This window comes from Myzus persicae, unplaced genomic scaffold, assembly GCF_001856785.1.
Source record: "Myzus persicae strain clone G006 unplaced genomic scaffold, MPER_G0061.0, whole genome shotgun sequence".
In the NCBI taxonomy this organism is placed as follows: Eukaryota; Metazoa; Arthropoda; class Insecta; order Hemiptera; family Aphididae; genus Myzus; species Myzus persicae.
Window position 1 is genome coordinate 161,650 of NW_019103901.1, and position 27,224 is coordinate 188,873.

General features: G+C 33.1%; 1 protein-coding gene across 2 annotated transcripts in view; it reads left to right on the forward strand.

Moving 5' to 3' along the window:
* Positions 1–7,635, forward strand: part of LOC111036114 (zinc finger protein basonuclin-2-like) — a 76,167-nt gene extending 68,532 nt beyond the window's left edge. For both annotated transcript variants that reach the window (XM_022318014.1, XM_022318013.1), the window contains exons 5-6: positions 2,822–3,060; positions 3,874–7,635. In XM_022318014.1, the coding sequence (XP_022173706.1) occupies positions 2,822–3,060; positions 3,874–6,897 (3,263 nt within the window). In that variant the 3' untranslated portion in view covers positions 6,898–7,635. The remainder of the gene's footprint in view (positions 1–2,821; positions 3,061–3,873) is intronic.
* The last annotated feature ends 19,589 nt before the right edge of the window (positions 7,636–27,224 follow it).

The following is a 27,224-nucleotide window of genomic DNA, read 5'->3' on the forward strand; positions in this document are numbered from 1 at the left end:
ACTGCAGTGCCCGGGGGACCGTTCGGAGACAAACAGGCGCACGACAATAATAACAATAATATACGACATTATTGTGCTACGGTATAGACGATTTCGGGGACCCCTCGGCCGACCAATAACAGCACGGCGGCCGAGCAATCCTCGTCGTCGTCAATAACGCTGTGCTGCAGCTGCGCGCTTTTTTTTATTTTATTATTATCCGACGTTCATATTATTATCATCGCCGCGGATTATTATTTATATTTTATAATAATAATAATAATAATACGAAAATGGGTCGTCGTCGTCGTCGTCGTCGTATATGTATAGGCATAATAATAATATAGAAAACACGTTTTTATTATTACTTTCAAAGGGGGTCGCTTGTTAAATGCGTGTGATGTGCGTGCCAGTGTACTTGTGCATGGCGCGTATTATGTTCCAGTCCCTTCGCGATCGCGAGATATATAATATCGTATAGGTACCTACATAATATATATATACATATTCTATATACGCGCTCTCCCTCGGCCCCTCAACCCCCCCCCCCTCTCGCCCGCCGTTCACGGTCTGGGTCGCCATTAGCGCATTGTGAGACCGATGTATATAATATAGTCATATACTCATATATACATCGTGGTACATATTAAAATATATATACGAGTACCCATGTATACATCATGTGTATGTGCGCGATGTAGTCGTCGCGTCATTGCGCGTGCATCGTCGACGACGACCTTAAAGTGCATATTATATGTACATCATATATACGATATGCCTACATATTATATTATTATATATAGGTATATATGTATACAATAATATACGCGCCACTCGGTAGATTATTATATACGTTTTCAACAATGACGAGACGAATATAATGACTACACCCCCACCCTACCACTCTCACGGAGTGCAGGACCCGCTGCTGCAGTATACATATAATGTGTATTACGCGCCGCAATCGCGGCTGACGAGCACAATGCTCGCTATTAATATATAATAATATATATGCGCGCCGGGCATCAGCCCAGAAGTTTTCAATCTCATCGCGCTCGACTATATATTATATGTATAATAAAAACACACACACACACATATATATATATATATATATATGCACGATGTGTATATATAGATACGACGGATATGAGCCGCGCGCGTACACGGTTGACAGGTTTCATAATATCAGAAAAATACGCGTTTAATCACTGCTGCTGCCGCCGCTGCTGCTGCTGCTGGCGATGGCGGTCCGCTGCACTCGATCAACGACCGCGACGACGAGTAGACGAGTAGTCCGTTTTTAAATTATAGATAGGTAGGCACATCGTCGTCGTACGTTACTTACCTATACATACGCGTGTAGTAAGTATATTATATTATAAGCAAGAGACAGACATACTGCTATATATATATTAGTAGATATATATAGGTACTCGACGGCTGGCAATCGTTATCAATCATGTGCCATCCGATCGTTTTCTAACACAGGAATAATACGTATCAATACAATATATATATATATTGTATACATAATATTACATTATGTTATGCACTTAATATGACCCATAGCTATAATATGTATATAAGACCTATGTACAATATTATATATGTACCTGCTATAGATTATATAGGCACAACTGCGATATTGGATTTGACGAAATTATAAATGGCTTTGTATATATGAATATGGTATGTTCCTTGACAATACTGCTAAAATTATCCCACATAATATATTATAGAATATATATTATATACTCATATTCGTTGATTCATGTCTTGTCGTCCATGTATAATAAAAAATATATTATTATATTATACCGATGTCCTATATATATATATATATATATAATGTACCTATACAGTCCGTCTTAGTGCAAGTCCTGCTGACAGCCCTGATGACGACAGCCATTTTGAAATCAAATAATATGATTCTGCACATATAATTTGACAGGCCAGGGGGGGGGTTTTATGAGGTGCAGTGTACGAAAAAAAATGTATTATGTAACAATGAGATATAAACATTTCGATGCTCGAATAATTTGATCTTTTTGTGTTTTAACAATAATATAGTTACCTATAGTACCTATATGGCTGTATACCTTATATTATTATATAGGTTCATATATATATATATATATAAAAAAAATCAACAACAGGAAATACGATCAGAATATTTCAATTGATAAGTTTTTTCTCATTATTATTAGTTGACTGAGGCTGCGGCGCTTCATTCCAGTTGGATTGATTTTGGGACCAAACGCAATCTAACGGTCGAACGAACCGAAATACGCAATACATATAATATGATCGGTTGTCAAATTAAAAAAAATCCATTGTTAACGTTCGTCGGAACGCCACCGTGCCGCTGAAAAATGTATTATTTATATAATATTATATTATTATATTTAATAACTGGAGCCCATTGTGGATGCGGTGAATAGGTCAGGTAGAAAATGATGTCTAGTCCCTTTTTCATATATAAATACATATATATAAACCACGTGAGAGTATATGAACCGCGTTCGTCATCATCAATCCCACGGGTGTTTCATTTATTATTATATTGTGTGGATACTTCAGGGTAATGATCGAAAAATATCTAAATAGAGGGATCCTTACCGTCTTTGTTGCCGTCATCGTATCATATATATATCATTGGGACCCAAATGTGTTGATGGTGCAAACTGCAACCTCCTCTTTACTGATATGATATAATATAATATTGCCTATATTACCTATGTGTATAATGTATTATAATGGTTATAATTTATAACTTATGTAAGGAAAAAACGTATAAAATAAATATTTTTAACGAGTTTATTTGTTTTTTGTTCAATAGCTCTCGACAAGTTGGGATTTGGTGGAGCTTCCTTGGGAAACGGGGCCGTGGAGCCCATCCAACCAAACGTGGCTTTCGACATCGCCAGTCTGGTGTTATATGGCTGTCAGGCCCTGCCGATAAGACTCAAGATCTTGTTAGACCGATTGTTCAGCGTTCTCCGTCAAGACGAAGTGTCGGCCGTACTCAGAGGGTTCGGTTGGACGCACGAAGACTACGCCAGGGGTTATATACTTCAGGTAATGTGATTGTCATAATAACATATAATAGTGCACATAGACATAGGCATAATATAAATGTACAACATATATACAGTGTGTGTATGATGTGTGTGTGTGAGTGCTCATAATATATAAGCTTGTGTGTGTGCTCTGGACGGTAAAAGGGTTAAACACACAAAAACGCATCGATAGGTTCCTAATGAACGACCAAACGACCCTATATCGCTGTTTGTTTTTGGGGTCGTCCGTGGCGTTGGTGGATACGTGACGTGAACGTCGTGTGAAGGGCTCGGGAAAAACAAACCGACTCGAAAGGGTTGTAGTAATTTTGTGTAATACACGACTCGTAACCGTAAGTTGACTTTCTCTCTATATATATATACTATGTGTTACTTATAGTAATGGATGATTGAATTACACACACACACACGCGCGCGCTCGCGTACATTTAGAAGTCCCTGGGGCTAGCTGTCTTGCGAATATACGCGACTGAGCACGTTATTTCGTTAACTATTGTTTTCACCATGGCCACCAACGGTCATTACGCTGTATGCCTCAGGCAGGCGTTAAACTCAAGAGTCAGACTCCTGGGATTGACAATTGGCACGAAATATAAAAACAACTTCACGTTTTACACGATACCTATATATATATATATATATATATAATATATACTTAAGTTATTCGACCAACTTCTTGATGCACAATATATAATATGTAAATATTGTAATTGTGTTATGTTTAATTTTCAAAATACCAGGTGATAGATATTTAAGAATAATATAATATATTACAGTTATTTAATAATTTTTTTTGATTTAATCGTTACAGGAACCTCTCGGTGGTGGAATTTTGGAACGTTGGAACATATGTAGCCCGGAGGAAGAGCCGCTTGTGCTGCAGCAGTTTTTGAGATTCGGCGAAACCCGAGCAGTTACACAGCAATTGTTGTTGCATGGCCTGGGTGCTGATTTTCGGGCTCTTCCAGCCTTGGAGACTGACATGAAACGGTTAATGGAACGCCAGAAACAGCAATTAAACAACGACCACAAGTCCGGATTTGACATTAATAAGTTCCGGTCACGGACACCTCCCCCGCAATCTATACCAATGCTGCCGCTGCCACTACCGCAGCTTCCACCGCGGCTTCAACTAGGAAGTTCACCACCATCACCGCCAAAACCAGTGTTCGGGTTCGCCAAGCCACCTGGAGGACTCCCAATGCTACAGCCCCCACCAGTTGCTAATAATGCGTGTAATGGAGCTGGTTCGCCACCAGCTGGTAGCCCTACCAGCAGTGTGTCACCACTCAACAAGCTTCAGAACATGCAACCATTTGACTTCCGGAAGATGCAGTCAGCTGCATCTGGATTTGGTGGTGGAAAGCCTTTGCAGGTCCCTTCGGGCCGACGGTCAAACAACTCATCAGCTGACTTATTACCGCCGCCCCCACGTCCAAGCCAGCAGCAACAACAACAGCAGCAGCAGCAGCAGCAGCAGCAGCAGCATCAGCAGCAACAACAGCAGCAACAACAAAATGACTTCAACAACAAGTATGGTCCACCAGACAGTTTGGCTGGCAGTAGTGATTTCGGCTCCGAAGACGGAGACGAAGAGGAAGAAAACTCACAGAGCGCATTGAACCTCAGCAAAGACACCGCTCTGAAAGCATTACGTCCTCACCGAGGCCACGTTCGCAAGACTCCGCAACCATTAAAGAGACAGTGGGGTTCAGCTGGACTACCGTTAAATTTAGGCACTCAACTCATCAACCCGGCTACAGGCAAAAAACGAGTGCAATGTAACGTTTGTCTGAAGACGTTTTGCGACAAAGGAGCACTGAAAATTCACTTTTCCGCCGTCCATTTGCGCGAGATGCACAAGTGTACTGTAGAAGGGTGCAACATGATGTTCAGCTCAAGACGTTCTAGAAACCGGCATAGCGCCAATCCCAATCCAAAGCTCCACTCTCCACATTTACGTAGGAAAATCTCACCACACGACGGACGCAGCTCACAAGCTCACCACCCGATGGTCATAACTCCGTTACAGGCATCTGCGATGAACCAACTGGCGTTCGGAGCGTTTCCACTACTGGCCGGCGGTGCAGACTTAAGAGCCACCGGATCCAAACATAGTTCCGCATCAGGCCTACACCTGGCTGAAGAACTTAGACGCTCGGCTGAATTTTCATCAGACAACATGGATGAATACATGGACGACGAAGAAGAAGGCATCGTCGTGGACGGTAATGCCGTAGACGACGACGAAGACGACTCGGAGCACCGGAGCGACAGGAGCTGCAAACGGATGTCTGAAGAATCCGAGGATGAGGGTGGCAGCACCGCTGCTGAACCGCAAAACAACCACCATCATCACAACAACAACAACATAAACAACGACAATAACAACGATCGGCCACCAATAGTGGCCATCAAGAACGTGCACAAACGGAAGAGCATGAACCCGACGAGGTTCGCCGCCGCGGCTGACCTCAGCGACGAAGGCATGTCTTGCACAGACGATTACGGGTCGGTCGCGTCTCCAAAAGACAACAACAACGACGTGAAGCCTGTTGTCTGCAAGCTGGAATCCAATCTGACCGACGAAGACGATGGTTGCTTGAATCTGAGCAGAAAAAGGTCATCACCCAGTCCCGTGACGGCGGAAGGTGGTGGCGAGGGTGATGGGAATGGCAGGCGGTCGGCGTCGGGAGGAGTTGGTGGTGGGTCAAGAGATTCACTGCTGTCCGAAGAAGACGATGGTCTGTTGGAAGACGACGAGGACTTGGATGACGACGCCGACGATGATTTGGATTTGGACGACGACGACGAAGACGCTGATGACTTGGACGAGTGCGACTCTGACAGTGACGGTATCCACCGGGTCTACGGCGTGTTTGAGAACGGCCGGTTCGTGGCCACGGACGACGTGCCCGTTGACAAAGACAACCCACGTGCGTGCACGGCTTGTGGTAAGACGTTCCCTAACCACTTTGGTGTCAAGTCCCATTACCAACGCGTGCACCTGAAACTCATGCACAAGTGCGTGGTGGACGGCTGCAATGCGGCGTTACCGTCCAAGCGGAGCCGGGACCGACACAGTTCCAACCTGAACCTACACCGTAAACTGTTGTCCACGTCATCGCCATCTTCGTCGACGGAACCACATCGGCAACAGTCACGTCACCGTCAGCCGGCACCGCAGCCGGCCCAGAAGCAACCGCATCAGCCCCAGGTCCCGCTGCCGCCGCCACCACCTGCACCGTCGCAGCAACACCCGCAGGCCCTTCCGGCACCCGCGGTCACCAGCAGTGCCGCCTCCACCGCGGCCAACATCATGGCGGCCGCCGCGGACAACCCGTACGGCATGCACGCGGAGTTCCTGGCCCGGTTGTACGCCGACTCGCAGCAACAGTTCCAGGCGTTCGCCGGTAGCAACGGACTGATGCAGGTGCCACCGCAGTTCGCCGGGGGCGCGCCCGTCGGTTCACCGTTCAGGCACTTGCCCGCCGCCGCCGCGGCGATGGCCATGGCTGCCGCGGCCAACGGCTGCAGCACGTCGCCGCCGTCCGCCGCCCGGCTGGTGTACTCGGCCGACGAGGACCTGCCGCCGGCGCCCGACAAGGAGAACGGCAGCATGTACGCGTGTCGGTTCTGCAGCAAATCGTTCCCCGACAAGAACGGCATGCGCGAGCACTACGAACAGCTGCACATGCACGAAATGCACCGGTGCAAGGTGCCCGGGTGCGGTATGGTGTTCAGCTCGCGGACCCGGCGAAACGCTCACGCGGAGAACAGCCACCAACAGCAGCAGCCGTCCCTGTCCGCCGGGGCGCAGGCCGCGACGTCGTGACCTCGACCCGCGCCGCACCAGCGTTTTCCCGTGCCGCCGCCCTGGTGGTGGTAGACGCCACACGAACGCGGTAAACTATATAATATTATAATGTCGTACCGGTGTGGTACGATGTGTTTTCATTACGATACTCTTATTGGCCCCCACCTGTCGTGTCGCTCGTCTCCCCCCCCTCACCCCACCCAATACTTTATATATGTATAATATAATATATCATACTCGATCGCCTGTCGTAAAATTTTTAAGAATTTTTTTATTCGTCGGTCCTAGGCTATACGTTCCCACGTAGCCCCGCTCACACGTTTTATTTAAATCTTTTTACTTTCGTTTTGGTGCTCAAGTCAAACGATTAACCTCATCATCGTCTGTGTGTACAATAATAATTGTGTGTATTTGGTAAATTATTGTCCTTACCCACTCATATATTATGCGATCTGACTAATAATTGATGTAATGTGTATACCCGCCACCCTGAACCCCTACAGTCTTAAGAAGCGAATTTTTATTATATAAACTTTATTATATTATTACATATACGTATACGATGTATGAAAATATGTGATTCATTTTTGTTAATGTATATTTATTATAATATTTACTATTATTATTATTATTATTACGATTTATATTATTACAAACGATTAATGTATCGTCGTGGCTGTTCTACTTAAGAACGTTATTATTTTTTTTTTTATCGTAGAATACAATTCATTATTATATATAATATTATTTAGAAAAGAGTAGAGAAAAGTTCGCGTAAACAATATACGACTATTAATTTTAATATATACCTACTGTTTACATTGTTTTGCATATTAAAGGTTGTGTTTGAATATATATATACATATATATATATTTATATATCATATAAATCTAGTGAAATATTCTTTTGTAAATAGGTATGAGTAGTTTTTTTTAGATACGTTATTATCTTGTACTACGCAATATAACAACAATTCATAGTGAGTTTTTAATATTATTGTATTAATGTGTATAAAATATGTTTCGTTTTTACACGTCGTGATACGCGTTATCCGTTATTGCAGTCGCCGTGCATAATAATATGTGTAAATATTATACTATATATTATAATACGTCATAGGCATATTATACAAACATTGTAAGTTATAAATATACACGCGTGTGTGTATGCATAATACTGTTACGCGTAAGCATTTCTCTCTCGACTTAATCAAAAATAAAAAAATGCAAAAAAATATCTGATGTAAGAAATTTGATAATATTTACTAGTCCTTATCTTTTAGAGTGTATTTTGTAGGTACGGCAATATTATTGTAATAATAATTACTTTGTACGTTTGTCAATATTTTATTTTATATATTGTGCGTACGTTTTTGTGCAGTGTAATCGACAAAAATATATATTATTATTATTATTATTATTATTACTATTACATGAGTGTTTATTTATTTTCCTTAAAAAGTCCATATGGTTACAACATTAAATATTGCTAATATTACATTGGAATAAAATATAATATAATTCATATAGAAGGTTGACGCACATCGATACCAGTCACATAGGTACCACCGTACAAAATATATAAACCTGATATTTGCTTATTTTTGATTCACGCATTTCAAGTGCACGTCACGTATTATTATTTTTATATATTATATTGCTCAACAAACAGGACGACGAGTCTCGTCACCAGCGATCGTATACGTAACAGGTTTATTGTTTGGACATCATTACATTATAATCCTCTGCTGCTACGATTTCCGCAAAATCCAAAACGGACATTACGACGGGCCTCGAAACTCGTTTTTTATTTTGTAGATAAAAAATAAATACAACTATATCGGTGCTACGGCATTACATGAACGCTCATACGACCTGCGTACTCGTTAATATTCATGGTGACAATGATATGCGCTGCGTGCAGCGTTCAGACGACCGTCGATGGTAACTGCAGTATATTATGCAGCCACCGACTGACTACGCACGCGAAGTCCATTAAAACCGATTCGGCGAACGCGAGTTACCTACACCCGGGTATCTGTTCATACCGCCGCGACTGCGACCGTCGTAAATGCGCAGCACTGACCATATTACCTATAAATAATGTTATAATGATAAACGTTTGTGTTTTATAATATTATCATATAATTAGCCGTACGACGGGCGTACCTGTACATCATGACGATACGTGCAAATGTTCCGTTATGGATATAGGTTTACAACCTGCAGTGCTTGTCGTAATAACCGCGTATTATTGTACACCTATACCGTACAAGCGGACGACGAAAACCAATTATATCAGCTTCTCGTGTAGTGTGATGGTTGCGAGTCTTTTCATGTGGAGGCATTTCGATATGCACTGCAGTATACTGCACCTTATTAGTAAATGAGATGAAAAAGTGGTAGCATTTTTTTATTCTCAACACCGTTATTTTAGAGTTGTGGAAAGCTGCGTTTCAAATTCGTACTAAACACGGTCGACCACCATTTAAGCCGCCAATCGTTATAAACAGTCGCACTCAAAACTATGCCTAGGTACACGTTATAATCTGTTGATGACGTTTCACAAAAATCATGTGTTTTTTTTTTGATTGAAGCACATATTATTATATTTTAAATAAAATACATATTTATTTGTATTGACAGAAAAAATATTTATTTTTTTTTAAACTCAACACTTAGGTCGTTACAAAGGTAAGTATTATCTATATATTATGTAGTATTCCAACTGGTAAATACAATACATCAAAAAGTCAACTCTCGCGGCTTATTTACCTATACCTAGGCTATACCTAGGCTATAGTATAGGTCATAAACGATAAAATATACATGATTTTTAGTTTTACGCAAAATAAAATTTTCTAATACGTTTAGTATTAATAAGTGACATTTTACAAATGTTTAGGATACCTAATATCCATAATAATTTAGACTTTGTACTATTGGTGTAACAATATGTATTAGGTATATACAACATAATATATCTATAAAATTATATTACCTACAAAAGACCTAATTGTGCCTGAATTGCCAACACGCATTTAATCACACCACTCATCTCATATTTTTCAATAATTTGAAGGTATTAAATGTGTATTAAAATATACAAAATATGAATATGTATACCTAACACTTATTTAAACCATACAATGAAATCGAATATCTGAAAAATATCGCTATCGTCGTCATATTATCCACTCGACCCTTCGACCATTATAACGTAATACCCATAATTATATCTGTCACGTGTGCATATTACAACACACCTATATAATACGTAACAAGTGGGTGTCCACGTCTACTTTAATGTTTATTTATAAAATTGATAAGTTGCCTTTTGGAAGTAAACGAGTACAATGTGTCAATATACTATAATATGAACTATGAAGGCATATACCATGTACACATAATATGAATTAACAATACATTGAAGTAAATAGGTTTATTTATTTTAATATATAATAGTTGCACATCGAACAGGTATGCCTAGGTATACTGCAGGCTACTTTTTGCCAGATTCGTCTAAGTACACATGCAATAAAATATGTCATATATCGTATGTTTTTTAGGTATGTATATAGTTTATATATTTATTGTATATGTTTGTTGTCGTATTACATTTTGAAGCTTCTCAATTTGTACATCGTAATTAAATGATGTTTTGAATTTTTTTTCCAAAATCTTGAAAGTGACGTGAAGTAATAGACAGAAAAATATACTGTGTGGTATACTTATAATCAACGTGTACCTATTATTAATGTTATTATCATACTATAGTGATGGCCGATGAGATACACGGTGACCGTTCGATTTCTTTAATTACATTTCTTTAATCTGCGTGCAAATGAGAAAAGTACCTATAAAATGCGCCTACCGCCTTGTAGATCGAGCGAGTATTGGATTAAAACAGGACTAAATAAACGTCTCAAGCTTTAATACTGTGATGAGAGATTACCATAATAATTAATTTTTTTCATTGACACGTCTCGTAAATCAAAATTTAAATATAAACAAGCATAGTAAAACTCGATGTAAAAATTAAATCGTTTAACTTGTATACATTTATCGTGTGAACGTATATTGGTATTCTAACGGTAATATAATAATATAACCAAATAAAAATTTAAATGATTTCAACAATCATCCATCAGCTGTTGGACGATTATGTCATCAGATTTAATGGTTTAATTTGGTTATGAGAAACTTCAACGTACTTAAATGAAGATTTTATTAAAATTGTAAATTATCGTTTTTAATCACTCAGGTGGTTTCCACCCAAACCTCACCTAAATGATCGGTAATATTTATAAAACCATTGACAAGTTGTTAAAGAAATGTATAATCATAAAAGTTAAGGAGTGGATAGTGGAAACTCTAAAGTATATAATATACGGTATCATACATTTTGGTGGTATTTTATACATAAATAAATATAGACATAGACGGTGATTATAGGGGGTGCTTGGGAGATCTTAGATCCTTCAAAACTATTCAAACCACTCTATTAAAATGTATTTATGTTATTAATTAGCTTGTTTTGTGTAAGATAATTGTAGTCTAAAAATCTCTAAAATTTAAACAAATAGTTATTATATTTAAAGGTAAGAATACGCTATAAAAATACGCCTTTTAAAAAAAATTAGTATTATTACTACGAGTATATACACCAGTGAATTGCAAGAAACTCTTTGACCATTGTTATAAACATAATATTATTATAAGAAGGCACTATATAACACTTATGGTAGGTAGAATTTAAAAAATGATTAATTCAAAGATTCACTTACGTTGAACGAATCAATCTTGGACCACTAAATCATGTTTAAAGGACTATTTCTTCGCACTATATAGATTCATTAGGTAGTTATTTAGTATTTGCATGGTATATGCAACACAACGTTAATCGACACAGCCGATGACGGATTCATCATTTTTCTATTACCTACCTATTTATAATATATTATACACAATAGTAGTATGGATGTACTTTAAATAATATTGATATCACATAATATCACTTATAAATAGTATAATGATATAGTCATAGGGAATTTTCATTTTATTCTTCTTTGTATTTAAAAATTCAAACATCAAGTAATCGGCAATCTATGATAAAATAAAAACTATAGAAATAATTCGTTGTAAAAAACACATTCTGCAGTTATGATTTTTATACAACAGGTTCAGATAGGTACACAGTTGCTAATAAAATAATAAATCGGCACATCGTAAATTAAAGCTGAACGATTTCTAACAAAATAAGCAATCCAATGATAAGTAGAAACACATAAATCAAATTTAAATTATACGCATTTAAATGACGCCATGGTATACCGATATATTATACCTAAATATATATAAACGTTTATATTGATTAAGGTCGCAGTGTTGAAAAAAATAGTCTCTGCATGCAATTGTTTTTCTCGTGTCATGTCTCATCACATAAATTGTTATTATACTATTATAATATATAGACCAATAATAGACGTCATAGTTGAGATTTTTATACTATAATCGACACAATCAGATATTATGATTATAATTTATATTTTTATTATATTTACTGATTGAGTTAAGACTATTTATGATGTGCATAAAGTATAATAGGTACTTAAAATTTAATACCTTATAATTAATATAAATGTATGGTTGATTATATACTCTCCAATATTAGTATAACATTTTTTAACATAATAAGGTGCTAGAATAATCACTACCTACCCAATAATAAAAATGAATTATGTTGTAATTTTCGTAATATTATGGTTCATTTATAATATATATATATATGATATACTAGTCCATTATGTATACTCGCATTAAAAAACAAATACATTTGAAATGTATAAATGGTTATATAAGGATTCTAACACGCATTATACCACATATTAGATGTTAAATGCATATATAGCAGATAGCTACATCAGAATGCTTAACACAGTAGGGAATCATTTTATTTTTAAATCCTCAACAAATAAATATTATAAATCGATATATATATATACGCACCCAGACACAATACATCATTATTATTTATTGCTTTAATCGAGTTTTTGTTTTAAATATATTTAGAATAATCAATTCTGTTCAAATACCTAGTGATCGTTGTTGTTTATAGGTTGGTACTTAAAGCATTGTTAATATATCGCTAATTAAAAAATTAGAGTCATTCAATAATTACTCTCAAATTATTGTTTCTTTCAGTCTGCACGTGAATACACCATAAACGACTTATTCGATAGCTTTGTTTTAATTTAACACAATTCAATAGAAATTTAACAAAAACCCTCAATAGTGTGTTGTAAATCGACACAATTAGTAATTACTATTTTATATGAGCAGAAAACATTCGACGAATGGATGTAGGTGTCGGTGGTGGCAAAAACTCCTGAAGAGTTGTAAAGCCAATGAAAAAGAAGAAAACATTCGACAATAATATGAAAGCAAAATATTGAAAACCACGTAGGTCACGTTTGACACAAAGAAACACATTTTATTTATTGAGGCAAACTTAATCACGTATAATATTTATACTACTTCCAATCTATACTATGATATTTGTACTTAGAAGTTAGAATTCAAATTCACTGGAATATTTTAATTTGTCTATAAATCTGATAGTGAGTTTTCTCAGCGGCTGTGAGGTGGTCAATATATCATATATGTGCTGTATAATATAAACGTTACGTTCAAAACAAAACATAATATTACCTTTTATTTGTAGATTTCTTTAAATCAAATCATGTTCTGAGCAGTATTATAGATATACCCATGTACGACCACATTTTACACGTCATATGGTATATGATGTATATTTGAACATATAAATTTACCTATAGTTGCTAATTGTGGAAGGTGTTGTATAACTTCAATCTAGTCAGCGTTTCATGATTGTTTTGGTTTAGTCCGCAATATATTAATATATATTATACACTTATAAAACATCAAATGGCTATTAAACAATTTACAGCAATTCCCGATGCGAAAATTTAATGCATAATTATATCATTGCAGCCAATGACTATCTGACCAGTTTCTTGGTCAATTCATTAGAAAACTAAACCACATAACCAATGCATCCCACTCTCTTACTCGCATCAATATAAAAAATATACTCACTCACTCGCCCATACATTCAATGGAAGTTTAATATGAATCGAAAAAAATATAATAATATTCAACACGTCAAAGCAATGACGATTATTATTATTTATTAATCTCGAATTTGCTGTATAATGTTGGCTTTATTTAAATTAATTGATATCGATTGGAGGATTGGTTCATAAACTCTTTAATCTTGACACCGAACTCCTCGAATTAAGAACCTAAGTAATTCCGATTATATATATCGAATTTAGTCACACAAATACTTTTGAGTTATTGGAATTGGATCCGACCAATAATTTTCGATAGTTGGAGCTAAGTCCCTTCAGTCTATTTGCATTATTCAGGACTCAGGAGTCACCACGTAGTTCGCTTAGTATAGGTTTTCCATAAAAAGTTTTGTGGCATGTTGTTTGTTTACACTGATTATAAATGGTTATAAAAAAACAACGCTTTCTTTCTAACACAGTTTTTAATGTTTTGCCAAGTAAGCACTTTTTTGTCACATTTTTCATACTTGGAGTCATTGAAATGTTCTATGATTACATTAAGAGGATAATTAAAAAATAAACCCTTGAATTTTAAACCATTATAAACCTCGTCTTTGCAACATCTTTTGAAACTGAAACTTAAACCCAATAATTATTACTATTATTTTTTTATTTTTCACTCGACATACACTTCACGATTTTAAACTCTTAATAAATTCTGAAATCAAAGTATTTGGCTCAATTGCTGCTTTTAGTAATGTTGAACGAATATACACCGCCGAGCCGTTGGCAAAAATACCTGATCATAGGGTGTCGCCTTCAAAACACATATTATGATAGTAAACTGGACTTAATTCAAATGCCTAAAATTAGCCTGGACTCAATTCAATGTTATCCAGAAATTTAAACTGTTCGAGTATAACAGCTGAAATAGTTTTTTTTGGTTTTGGAGGACAATTTACGAATTATTTATTTACCAATAGGGAAAAAACTGCAGTTTTAGCCCATCAATGTTTATTTATTTGAATGTTGAACCTAAATTATAATTGCAAATAAAAATGTATTTTATTATAATTAAACGTTTAAAAGTTTCAAAATAAGAAAATAGTTTGCATAAGGTTCAAGTTACTGTTAAAAAAAAAAGTTCACTCAAATTGAAGTTCAACGCATCGTTAATAATTTATTTTACATCAAAATATCAAGAATAATAGCGCTTGTAATTAAACAACAATACTTTATTAAGTACATTTTATATTACCGTACATCAACATTTCGTTTATTCATGAATTATAATATTTTTGTATTTAGTTTTAGATGTTTGCAAATAACAATACCATTTCGAGTTAATCGGCATTTTTTAAGCACTACAGATTTTGTAATATAAAATATTATAAATCAGGTAATTAACGATAATATAAAACTTTATCGTAGTCTGCATTGATGTGTATACCTAAGAGTATATATGATGGACTTATAACTTTGGACCAGTGTGATGTGGACAATTGGACAAGTATACCTAAACTTTAGGACTGCGGAGATCACTTTATTGATTTTTCCGAATCCTATGGTTATTACTAATTCTGTAGAATCCGGAATATTTCCTAAATAAATTATATATTGTAGTATTGTACATGTGTAAGAGTGTGCGTTGTGAGAATTCTATTGTATAAATACACTGTTTTAGGACGTATTTAGTAGTTTTCGGATTTTTTACCCGAATATCACCTAATACCCACTTACCACTCGGTATCCTAATATGTACGAATGTAGGTACCTACTCTACATATTATATAATTATAATAATTATATATAAATACATAATCGATTTGAATGACATTATATTATTTTAATCATCACACGCATTGCAATCGAATGTATAACTCTGTTCCAGATTTTGGACACCGACCTCCAGAAATTGAGTTATGTGTTATGATTTAATATTTTTAATTACATACAGTGGCTCAAGTGTTGATGATACATTCAAGTGTCCCGACAACCTTGGGTTAACATTATTTATCGGTTATTTGAATACGAAATTATAGTTAAGCGCGTATTATATTACCTATAAACAATCAGTAACTGACTTAAATCTCCTGTATTTACCGTCGAAATGAGTATAGGTTTATAATATTATAAAGTATTCAAATAGAATAATAAAAAAAAAAAAACCATACCTAATAGAAGTTAAGTCTAAAATTAAAAAAAAAAACTCTTATTTTTTAGAATGCATACTATATAGGTGTTAATGCATAATTTATAATGATATACAGTCTTCGGATTTGCAAGACCATATTAGGTATAGGTACACAGCGGTTGTCACAACAGTTTGTAGTGTTTTTTTGTCCACTGTCAGTAAGTTCACTATGAAGTGTACAATCAGCAATCACCATCGTTAAACATGAATATTTCTTAAAAGATTATTGCGAAAACTTAAATCGCCGTGGACGTTAAATCGGAATATACACGACTGCACGTATTCGCTGCTGCAGGTTACGCGCGTGACTCTTGAAACGCGTCGGCGTCACTATCGTAGGTATGTATACCTATGATACTTCTATATTTAATATATTATTACAGTCGCATTACTGTGCCCCAAGTGCGGTCGCAGTACGCGTAAAATGTAAGATCGTAAATTTTAATCGTTAAACAGTGACGTTTATGCGTATGAAAAAAAACTCGAAACACCCACCCACGGTCGCGAGACAAATAATTATTGTAATCGATAAAGGTAATTTTATGTTTCGTAAGAACGCGTACAGTGATGATTATTATAATACTGTACACGTTTTTTGTGAAAATTTGAATTTTATTTATTGCACTTCGAGGGTTAATAAATTACACGTAGGTATACTATGAATACGCGTGGGGTGTTCTACAATGATTTATAATAAATCTAATATGTTAATAAAGATATTTAAGCAATCCATTTAATGATGGCACACAATAGTATTACTGAATTAGTTTACCAATAACAATAAAAAAAGTTACAAGTGCATTACCATTTGAATTATAACAGTAATATTATGTGGTTTATTTTATCATTGAATTGAGGTTTACTAAATTTTTTTGGTAAACATGCCCACTATAATATAGGTATGCCTACCTGCTATGACAGTGGATAATAATAATAATAATAATAGGTTTATTGGGTATATTTTATTGAAATATTATATAGGCACACGTTATCGGAATAGTTTAGCTATAAATTATAACCTACTGTTTAAGTATAAAACGAAACAGTGAAAAATGTATGTGTTAAATGTATGTGTTTATGTCATTTACTCATTTCATAGTATTATAATAAACACCAACAAAATCATAGTAAACTGTATAGTATCCGAATTACATAGGGAGTAAAGTTGCGGATTACAAGTACAAACATCTTATAAATGGAATTTGAAATAAAGGTAGTTCACCATTTATGCAATATATGGTATACATATAAATATTAATGAAAGAGACCCTAGAAAGAAATTGTGGTCATTCGGTGTACCTATAGCTAGATGTGTTAGATGTGTTAGATCCCATAAATTCAGTACATTCTGTAAATTTACCACGTTTTGTGTGTATAATATTACATAATATGTCAATATATAAGTATTATTACACAAACTGATAGCCACTGTTTATAAAATTATAATATAATAAATACTGGAGATCCTATCGATAAGCGTCTATTAGAGCTTTTCTTATATTTACAACTCATAATGGTAATAACTTTCAAACTTATTCCCTCCAATATTCCAATATGGAGTAAATATAAAACACCAATAACAGTGGTATTTCTCATCCCTAAATGAGGGAATCCCCAAAACTTAGTTACATATAAGATATACCTAAGTATATAACCTTCCAGACCAATTATCTTATAAGACCATACATACCTTATTAAGGACAACTTTTTAAGAAATTATTTTTAAAAAATCGATAAATTCTATTATTTAAACAAACATACTACATAATCTGCAGTTCGACTTCCGTCCTAGGTACTCAAAAATCCATCGAGTACAACTTTTTACTGATTCAATAGCCCCAATGTTGGAAAATTAATAACCATCATCAACATTGTACCGGTCTATTCATGGTTGTCTTTCAAGCCTTAGAAAGTGGGTGTCACAATAGGCATTTATTTTCAAAAAATCTAATTTCTGTTGATTTGTATCTAATTCTTAAATCATGCCTCAAAAATATTAAATTTTTTAGTGAGACGGAGATCGTAATTTCACTATAATACGACAGTATTCCAGCAGGAATTTATCAATTATCACTAAATTTATATTGCAGCATATGTAACAAATTACAATAAACAACACTGTCTTAACTACTTTAATTTTAAACAATAAAACTGCACCTACAATCTACATATCTATGGTACCTCTCCGAACTCAATCAAAGACGAAACTTATAGTCTTTGTAATTTTCACATGTGCAAGTACATTTATACGAGATATGTATACCATCTTATATTTAAAATAAGTATAACCCTACATTTTTTTTTTTAAGAGAGTACCTGAATAAATTTAACAAAATAATTCTTGACCTATCCTCATTCCTAGGGTATTTAATGTTTATGGATAGTGAACCACGATTATCTGTCACATAAAAATATAATTAAAATGCAAAGTTTTCATATATTCCTGATACAGCTATTGTAAACCAACATAGCAATATGTATGACTTTCAATTATTATAGACTCACATAGTATTGCATTAGAGCTAAAAGTAAAAATCTATAAATATTAATATTACATATATTATTAAACATTTATAGATACATAGATTCTCGTATTATTATTCAATATTTCCTACCTATAACGTATTAAACTATTAAACAATAATGAATAAACATATATAAAATAGAAAAATATATTATTGTGGTGTAAAAGGAAATTTCCCCTCTGGCTAATTATTCATTATTATTCGGACATTTAAGTTCCCGTTTTTATTTTTAATTGAAATGCCAATCACTCGAAAGTCAGAGTATACTCACTTGAAATTAATTTCTAGTTTCCCTGTTGCCAATACATTTTTTGGTCCAGGGGGGCAACAATATATATATATATATGATATTAAAAGAATATATTGGCATTAACACTTAAAACGGACGTCGTGCGACGGACTCTGTCGACATTACATTGCGTTCATCACGTGTGTTACAACGATACACACGCAAAAACTGTATAATACCTATTAAGTATATTATACTACACCGTAATATTAGATAATTATGCCCGTTTGGTCGAACAGTCTCCGAGTATAAAAATACTACGTCTTCGGCCAGCATAGGTAGGTACCACGTCATAAATACATATACATTATTATAATGTAGGTATACGCTCGATGGATTTACGGACCGAAAGCTTAAGGGTATTTATACACGTATAATATATTTACTCTGCGCCGCGCACTTATATTCCTCGGGGTTTAATTTAAAAGTCAGCAAATATTTGTCGGTGCCGCTTTTTTACTTTTCGGAATAACATTATACATACAATAATAATTGTCTGATGTACACGAGTTTATACGCACGCGTCACGTTCATCGAAACAAAAACATTTTTTTTCCACGTGACAATAATGTCATATAGATAGATACTGCGCAGTATCAAACTTTTTACGATATATTATAATACTTTTTTATAACTCATGGATAATTAAGGCTTTTCTCACTCGTCTGCGGTAAGCTAAACAAGAAGACTATATTATAGCTAGTCAGTGCCGGCGATGACAGAATTATAAAAGTGTTTATTATTCGAATTCGCTGAGCCCTAACAATGTTTTGTTTACAATATGTAACCTATGCAGTGATCTTTAGCCTGAGCCCGTCGCCAACGTTTTTATTTTTACAGAAAGCATATTAGAAACGAATTACTGTAATAACTAATAGGTACTATAAGAATATTATAAAGGTTATTATCACATAGCTGCAATCATGGGGTAGTCTTTGAATAATAATAATAAAAAAAATTATAATGTACCAGAATTAAAATATGCACCTACACCCCCTGAGTTTGTATAAACTGCTTGCTAAAAGTAGGTACCTATTACTAACTTTGAAGCGTACAAAATATTTAGCAATATGTTATCATTAAAATATGAATATAATTTTACTCGGTTCTTGAAGTCTTCGTGACATATAATATATTATATAATGATATATTGACAAGACTTTATATGGGTACTTTATTTGTGATTTATGTCGTATATTGGCAGGTATTTAATTTGCACGTTATCACACACTTATACGAGTCACATTTCGGCTGCGCCTTGTATACGTCGCACAAGGCCATCTCTATAATATAACAAATATTAGCATACGTATAAATATTGTGTGCGGATATACCGTACAATAATAATATTATCGCTGTTGCTGCACAGCCGTCCACAGTAATCGATATTTTCACAGTTTAACAAGATTTAATCTATTTACCTATAATAATATACCTTTACCATAAACATGAATACAAGTCGAAACGTAATATAATCAACGATTAACGAAGTATCTACTATATGTACCTAACTATTATTTCTTATATTTATACGTATGCATCATATATATGTATCTTGTATGTATGTATGTATGTATGTATGTATGTACGATAATATTATTCTGATATTTGTACTCCAATGTATCTACCTATAACGGCTATAACTATGTTAGATATCTCATACTTATGTATATGTATTTATATGCGGGGTGATCCATACTTACAGACACTCATTATTTCAAGAGCTATTAACGTTTTTTGGATATTATTTTTTTACATGGCTTAAGTCGTTAAAAACCAGATTTTTATAGTAATCATTTTTTTAAATGTTCATCTTTTTTAATGACAACATACATTTTTAATTCATTATTTCATTGTTTTCATTGTACGTCTACACAACTAAATAAATTATTGAACCCAGTAAGATTTAAACATTATATTTTTATCAAAACAATATGTTAACACAAATTCGTTGATTTAGAGAGGCTCTGCTATAGATACATACATATTTATGTACAAAAAATACTTATACTACCATTTACTAATACTAAATGAAATGGGTACTATATGTCTATATAACACCAAAGCAGAATATTTTTTGCGCTACTTCAATATATAAAAATCAAATTTTGGATGAATAGTTTATGAGTTATAAGTATTTTAAGTTTGGATGAGTGATCAGAGGTTTAGAAATATGTATATACCCTGCGAAATGCTGGTACAATATTCCTCCACTCTGCATCTAAGCTTTAAAAATACTTGTACAACTAATAAACTACCTATACTTGTTCTAAGTTTGATTTATATAGATCAAAATACAACGAATAATATTCTGCTTGTCATTCTGCAAAAGAGTAAAACAATTAAAAATTAAAACGATAAAAAATAGTGAAAATATAATATTTTTTCCAAAAACGTTATTTTGTTAAAACTATGTAATAGAAATATTTTCAAAATCGTTAATGTTCTTTTAAAAATAATTTATGTTATACATTAAATTGATCACCTCACGTATACCTAAATTTATACAAGTTTATTCATACGTGATAATAAGTGATATTATATGTACGAGTAAGTCGTACTCCTGCCTCCTACCCATGGGTATTACACTATTACATGCATGTAATATATACTTAGCTACTTGAGCCTCGTGCTTCTAAGGACAAAACGGTAATTTGCTAGTGAACCGTACGTATATAGGTATATAGATATAGTTCGATACAGGTATACTCACAGTCATTTTCACAATTTCACAACACTATTATATTATGCTTAACATTATATATTTATATAGCTGCAGTCCGAGCGATGGTCGGTGATATACAATATTATTATTATATATTCTGTACAACTTCTTGACTTTGATGAAAAGGATATTACGATTTTCGTATTTAATTTGTAAGTATATATATTGTGTGTGTTTGTATATAAAGAGATATGTTGTTATTATATCATTATCATTATTATTTTTGTTAAAGCGTAACCTGTTTAAGTAGGTAGGTAGATAGGTATATAATATATAAATATATAATTAAACAATTCTACTTGTATTCTTTTATTTATTTAATTTTTTTAAGGAATTTTGTACTGAAAAAAATGTGCACGGAGAAGGATAATATAATCATGTACCTACCCCCATTGCAGTTATGACTAACGAATACGCTAAAACCTATACGCTCGTTACACAACAATTTTTTTTTTTATACGTAATGTAAGAAACTAAGAACGATCATTAAAAACTGAGTATTTTCAATGTGAAATATGGAACTTATATAATATAAGGACAAAATATTAACCTGGTGTTTTTTTAAAATTATGTATGATGTAATTTAGTAGTTGGAGATATACGAACTAAATAGATGTAAAAAATATAATTTCTTACAGCTTGCACGTCAGCAGATTTTTGTATATACAACATTGAACATACTATTTAACTATATGTTTAGTCGGTACTATGCTTACCTACCCGGATTATATATATTATATGCATAACAAAATAGAAAATTAGATTTAACTAAAAAATAAACCTAATAAATACAGTAAATAAATTTAAGCTTAAAATAAAAACAATCTAATAATAATTGAAAGGTAAAATAATTGTGTTAATAATAATAATATCATCATTCACCGCTCCCATTAATTACCATAATTTATATTATCTAACTACTTATTAGATACTGCGCCTGTCAACTGAATATAATCGCTCAACTTATCTATATGCCAACCAATACTTTATCAATATAAATATATAATAGCGAATCATTTTATTATGGTGTGTGACTGCATCAAGTATATATGTAACTCTACTATTACTCTACTTTATTTATGTATATATATTAATATATTACCTATATATAAAACATCCAAATGTATAATATACATAATTATATTATTATAATATAGTAATTCTTAACTACACACAGTTTTTAACATATTATGCACAAGGTCATCATGCAGAAAAAAAACATTGACACTATCGTTTATACAAAACCGTATTTTCATTTTTCGTGATGACCCTGTAAAAATTAAGCTGTTATAGAATACACGTGTTATACTCAGTTTTCAGGGTCACGTTAGTTATAATTTGTCGTGATTGTTAGGTAGACGTAGTAACTGCGACAAATCTTGAAGTAAAACCAATGGCCAAACAATTCTACATTATTACTATTCATCAAACATGACTTATTTTGGATATTGGATTTCAATTTTATAAAAATAGCATTACTAAACTCAACTGTTATAGAACCTATAGGTATTAGATATCTATTTATTTTGACTCCTGGTGAGACTCGATTTTTATGTGTTACAAATATTTAAATATCATCATCATCGGCTGGTTATTACAATGATGTGATATAGGCGTACCTATAAAATTTATTTACACAAACATATTCAGTTACAGGTAATAATTAGGGTTTGGAAGTTTGGTATATATATAGAAGCTAAAATAGACCCAAATACTATAGAAAAAAACGTTCTTTATAATAATATGTAACATTATTTTAATGAATTCTAAAAAAAATTAAACTTATTAACATATAGGTATATAGTGGTTGCACTGTTAGTATATTACTTCATTGATTTTTTTGATAATTTTTTTGAATAAATGAAAAAGTAACCTATAATGTATATGGAATACTAATTAGATATCTACAGGTTGTTGATGTTAATTATTGAACCGATCAAATATTATTGCTACCTAAGTAGAACCACCTATTAATAAAATATTTAAATATATTTGAAATACCCATTTATGCTATTCTATAAGGAAAACCTAAGTCATAAAATAAAAACGTAAATTTTTTTAGAAAACATTGAATTAGTATCAATAAAAATATGCAATTTTTGCATAAAAATGAAGAAACATGCATTTTTTCTAAAATGTACAAAATAATAATATGCTAAATATTCATTTAATTTTTTTTATTTTGAAACTTGTCATCGTACTACAGAACGAATAGCTAGCTTGGTCTTCTATAAATTGAGTGCATATATAAACAAAATATTCAACTCCAACAATTTTCTATCCCTTTAGTAATCTGTATATTAACAAAGGCAATTTTTGTGTATGTTTATATAAACTGTGCACAGCGAGGTGTAATGCACTCATTATGGTTTTGAAATTTGGTACCTATAAGTAATCTTATAGCCGAGGGCGTTTAAGCCAATTTTCCTAGTTTTATGTTTTGAAGAACAGGAGCTCAGACAGGGATTTGTGACTTAGGAAAAATAATATTTGTTTGTTTTATTTGCATCAGTTTTCTATTGCTGTTACATAAAACAAAATAGTTACTTATTATAATATTGTATATAATTGAAGACCTGTATTTTATATTGGATCAAAACCATCCAAATTATACTGTGTTAAAAATATGTCTATTTTACATTTAACTTAGTTTAAGATAGGGGTAAATGTACTGGAATTATTTTTAATTTATCCCAACAATGCCACGGAACTGTGCAAGATCATCTACCTAATATAATAAATAATATCGCGGGATGAATATTATAATATACTCATTATATTACGACAAAAAAAACTAGTTTTGTCCGTTTAATGGACATGCACATTGCACATAATACAATATGCATAATATATATATTATTATATTATGTTTATCGTTTATGTATGTCTTGTGTGTAGTATACCCATAGCCCATAGGTGTTTTTTCCTCAGTCGATTAGTTCCGTTACACTCGGTTACGTAGTCGCGGAAGGCGTCCCGAAACAAAACTTTGCGCACTGTGTAATCATACAATTTAATATTATGTTTAATAATATTATAATATCGGATGGAATGAGTACGCGAGTACAGTATAATATTATATAATACTTAATTGTCGAAATCGTATCGACATCTACAGTGATGTAGGTAGTATATTATGTGTTTTTCGACCGATAAATTAATAAATCCTAAACCGCTTATTGTTTTACATTAATTACGACTTTTCCAGTTAATCATAAGCTTCATTTTATAGTATTATATGTTTTAGTTATATTTTCTCATTTATCAAAAAAAAGATAAAATGCTTAAAAAAAGTCGTTTATAACATTTAACTCAAATATCTCTAAAAGCATAGAACTAGAATATAATAATATATGGGAGTATGCGTATCATGTTTACAGTTTTGTAATTTGTTTGCTGATAAAATAAACTATTTCTTTCTCAATATAACATAATAATTATCATGATATCTATTATTTTAGTCAGTATTGACTGTACTTTTATCCAAAATGTCAAATTATTTTAACTATTTAAAAAAAAACCAAATGTCACTAGGTATTCATTTTTTCACGATTTCTAATCACTATATTATGTTTCGAATTTATGTGCTTTTTAAAATATCGTAAAATGACCTTTCAAAAAATGAATTATTGACCAAAAAACTCCAAAATGTTCTAGGAGTGATGATGTCTCGGAATTAACCCCGGATTTATTTAGGTGTTATCAAAATAAATGTATAATTCTGTGTAGCCATATCACTAGAAATAGGTTAAAAAATAAATAATTCCCCAAAAACCTTTTAAAAATACAAAAAATACCCTGAAAAAATAACTACTGTATCATTTCTGTATGTATAGGTATTTTGCATAATAAAATAATACTGCAGGAGCTTCCTATACACCTATGCCTAGAATATATTGATGTAATTTATGCGCAATATTCTTCTTTTGGGTGTATGTACCTATACTTATATTTATATATTATATGGTTTTTAGTTTATAATGTAGACATAAATTGTATAATATACATACCAATAATAAAGGATCACGACAAAGCGAGCCAGACCTTCACTGTCAATGGCATTAAGGACCCGCTCACGAAAATGCATTTCACGCAGGTCAACGTACTCCTTTTCGGGTGTCAATCTCATAATAATCATATACAATAATATTGTACACGCACATAGCATTTATATTAAATATAACTCCTGCACTGCATCGCCGACGCCTAAGCACAAGTTGTAGGTTGTACCTAATATTCGATATAAAAGTGTATTATATGAACATACAGAGGTGCGCACAATAATTTCTAATAACATAATAATATAAAATTCACTTACATAACATTATAATATTATTTCTATTTAATTTAATGATAGGCAGTGGACATAATTAAAAAATACCCATAACAGCGTTAGGTATGGCGCCGCGTGCTAGTTATACATTCTTTACCTATCAATCGGATTACTATGTCAAAAGTGGTTTGTTGTTTTTGTTTTTACTACGGTCTACGAACGAATAACCGCATGGTTTATTGTATGATTTGTATGCGTACATAATGTATGTATTATGATATTATATTACTTTATTGTACACAATACAGATAACTCGAAACTCGATGGTAATTGAAAACACTTTCAATTTATATAAACATCCCGAAGTATCATGCTGTCTATTCTATAAATATAAACAATAAATCGATTAATTTGCAATATTTTAGTAGAAAGTTGTCTATAATATATTATTTTAAATAGAAAAATATACTTATTCAGTGTATTACTTGAATATGTAAATGATTTGAGCGAAATAGTAATTATTCAAAATAAATTGTTTTCATCTTCTAACTGAATTGTATTACGTTAGTAAAAACATTGATATACATGGAACATGTACCTACCTATACATCTTTATTCATTAAGAGTACTTATATTTCTTTATTCTTATTCCTTATCTATATTATGTAAAATATATGTGTAGGTATTAAGTAAGTAAAATTCATAAATGTATAATATACATGAGTTTTAACCTCCGTAGCTGACAGGCTTGTTAGAGCTAACCTAATATTCCAGCTCAACTTAATTGATAGGTCAATTTTTGTTTTTCTTTCTATGCTCACGAGAGAGAACTTTGAAATTCCTTCTCTTTCCACAATGTCCCAAATTTCCTTTGTTGTTCACTTGTTCCTGCATGTAACAATTGTATGGTAGTAGACAGTAGTCGACTGACCGTATGATATTTGCATTTAGGTAACGATCACTAAATCTATTGGCATCTCGAGATCTATTGTATTACAAATAAAACAGGTATCTAATAAAAATATATACATATACATATATTAAATATATTAATTATTAATACATAAATGCATTTTTTGGAGAATTGCATTTTGTTTTAGATTAACATAATATTCAACTATATTTTATAATTATAATTGAATATGTATAGGTAATTACAATAATGTAAATTTAAGTATTGCTGCCAGGTCACCAACGTGAAATAAATATCAGTTAGGTAAATATATATATATATATACCTATAAT